The sequence below is a fragment of the Nuphar pumila genome, chromosome 13, assembly GCF_984573655.1.
Source record: "Nuphar pumila chromosome 13, dmNupPumi1.hap1.1, whole genome shotgun sequence".
NCBI lineage: Eukaryota > Viridiplantae > Streptophyta > Magnoliopsida > Nymphaeales > Nymphaeaceae > Nuphar > Nuphar pumila.
Window position 1 is genome coordinate 23,237,209 of NC_143261.1, and position 2,640 is coordinate 23,239,848.

A 2,640-nucleotide genomic window follows, 5' to 3' on the forward strand; every position below is an offset into this window, starting at 1 on the left:
GAATATGCGTAGAATAGTATCAGACTACTTGGTTCACAGTCAAAGAGCACAACTTATACAGTAGAGCCAATGATAAGCTGCAAATTGGTAGATCCACTCACTTCATTCTGTATTCCTTGGACATATGAGAGAGAGAGAGAGAGAGAGAGTCATGCTTCTTGGCTGCATGTCAAACCTCTCAGAGACAATCTCTACTCCTTATTTACACAAGGAACCCCCAAGTCCCACTAACTCATCCAAAGCACAAAAAAACAAATCATAACCACATTACTGCCCCCTCTTATGCCAAACGTCAGTTCTCAAATCTGCAACAGATCAACATCACAACCAGGGCTTAGATTCAGTAACCCTGAATGATCAAGCTCAAGCCCTTGCCCCTTGACAGCTTCCTCCAACAGAACCAAACTCAGTTCCTTATTCTCATGAATTCCAAACTCACACCCTTCACCTTCACCCTCATCATGCCTTTCTTCTTGACTCAACTGTGAGGCCACAAACCTATCCAGTGCCCTCCAATCTGTCAACTTCTCTCTTCTCTTCTTCACCTCCTCATTTTCTCCACCAAAACCAAACTGTGGGAAACCCTCGCATTCTGTCATGCAAATAGAGATCGGTGTCTTCAAAAACTGATTAATCTTGGGACTCTCTAGCTGGGGTAGCTGTAGAAACCTCTCTGCAAAACTGTAATTGACGTTTTCAACCTCAAGCTCCTGCTTACATACTAGTTCAGGACGTTGGCTAGAGAGAAAATCCAAAGAATCCAACACATTGTTAACTCCACTGTGTTGTTCATAGAAATAGCTCGAGTCCCACACTTCATTGCTTCTTGTTTGACTGTTGGTTCTTTTCTTGAATGCTCTGCAAACAACCCATCCTTCTTCCTATAGAATAGAATTCACAGTAAATTTCTGTGAGATGAGAAAATAAATATTTGTAGTGTAATTAGGAGCAAGAAAAGTGAGAGAGAAGCGGTGTATGTAGTGGTGTGATTGCCTGAGAGGGGCCATTTTCATCTGTTTCAAGCCTGTATTCATGCATGATCCAGTCGGTCTTCTGGCCGTTGGGAGCTCGGCCTTTGTAGAAGACGAGAGTCTTTCGCATGCCGATGAGGCGGAGCTTGTCATAGATGGCCTTGTCGCGGCCGGTGGCCTTCCAAAAACCGGCCATGGTTGCCCTGTTGGTCCTAGTCCCCGTTGGGTATTTCTTATCCTTGTGGCTGAAAAAATACCAGTCTGTTTGTTCTTCATTACTAATTCTACATCTTTCTGTTTCACAGAAAACAAATAGATTAGTGTGAAACATCGCATACATGCGTGCATGAAAGCATGGTGCTACTGTAATCAGAGAGAGAGAGAGAGAGAGAGAGTTTTAAAATGCGCATCATACAACCATGCATGCCCCACAGACACGAGTTTTAAATCAAAGCGGTGAAGAACTCTCTCTCTCTCTCTCTCTCTCTCTCTCTCTCTATCTATCTATATCTATCTATCTATATATATATATATATGTGTGTGTGTGTGTGTGTGTGTGTGTGTGTGTGTGTGTGTGTGTGATATAACTTGAATGGTGCACGCAAACGCATGCATAATATTGAAGCAGAATAATGGGTACACCAATGCAACATTCATGACTCGCATGCAGAACGAAATGCCACATACTGCGTAATTTCATCAAGCAAGAGAATATGTAGATTTGTGAAGAGAAAGGATAGCATACTATGACATATGATGTTGCATTTCATATGTCAATCCTAGCCGTTCACATTCTCACACCCTTCACACATGATCCTAGCCATCCAGATGCATTAGGTTGGACGGCTAGGATCGACATGTGAATCGCCCCATCACATCTCATGGGATACATGCACACATTCAAACATGACCTACAACTAGAATCATGACCATTGTGTGGCGTTAGCTCTCTCTCTCTCTCTCTCTCTCTCTCTCTCTCTCTCTCTCTCTTACACGCACACACACCAAAGAAAGCCATGTTTGGCTAATACCTTGAAGATCCCATGGCTCTATCCTATAAAGATCAATGTCCCTTATCACATCAAGGTCTATCTTCTGTGATGCAACTTTCTTCTTGAGGTAGTAACCAACCAACTCTTCATCCGTGGGGTGAAATCTGAACCCCGGTGGAACACAAGACTCTGTTGTCTCCATCTCCTGCAACAGCATTCAACATTACTCATCATACCAAAATCATTTCTAAGGCCTCACACCAACCTTCAAAGTGCTAGGCAAGCAAACAACAAGAAACCAACAAATTGGAAACCTCCAAAATCATAGGACTAAATGGTCTTATGACCCACCTCTTGCATCAAACCCAAAAACCCAAGCATGAAACGAGACCATCCAAATTAACACCATTATTTATGTCACAAAAGAAAAACCCTAAAATTAGTGTTTCAGGAGGAAGAAAGAAACCATAGAGAATGCTAAAAAAAAGACGAGTCAGATAGTTGCTGCTTAGTATACTTGCTAACTAGAGACAAGACAAGTACTAATAAGAATAAGGAAATGATGATGGCTTGCTCTAATAATTTTGTCTAGAAGAGTGAAATGGTAGATCATTCAAGGAAGGTGGCTTAGCGTAAGCTTTCAAATAGTGCAGAAATGTGAGAAAAAAAGGTGGGTG

The 2,640-nt window shown here is 42.0% G+C and overlaps 1 protein-coding gene across 1 annotated transcript; it reads right to left on the bottom strand.

Moving 5' to 3' along the window:
* Nucleotides 1–299: 299 nt before the first annotated feature.
* On the bottom strand, nt 300–2,171 carry LOC149818086 (NAC domain-containing protein 37-like). Its single transcript, XM_089986145.1, has 3 exons — nt 2,003–2,171; nt 994–1,265; nt 300–881 (listed from the first exon to the last, which is right to left on the bottom strand). The coding sequence occupies exons 1-3, from the start codon at nt 2,163–2,165 to the stop codon at nt 300–302; spliced, it is 1,017 nt and encodes a 338-aa protein (XP_089842271.1). The 5' UTR covers nt 2,166–2,171.
* Between the last annotated feature and the right edge of the window lie 469 nt (nt 2,172–2,640).

Bases quoted from the DNA above. Each gene is read 5' to 3' on its own strand.
- LOC149818086 (XM_089986145.1), bottom strand. From the start codon at position 2,165: ATGGAGACAACAGAGTCTTGTGTTCCACCGGGGTTCAGATTTCACCCC. The intron at 1,266-2,002 runs GTATTAGCCAAA...TCTGTGAAACAG, and splicing joins AGAGCCATGGGATCTTCAAG to AAAGATGTAGAATTAGTAAT. The intron at 882-993 runs GCAATCACACCA...TCTATTCTATAG, and splicing joins ATGAAAATGGCCCCTCTCAG to GAAGAAGGATGGGTTGTTTG.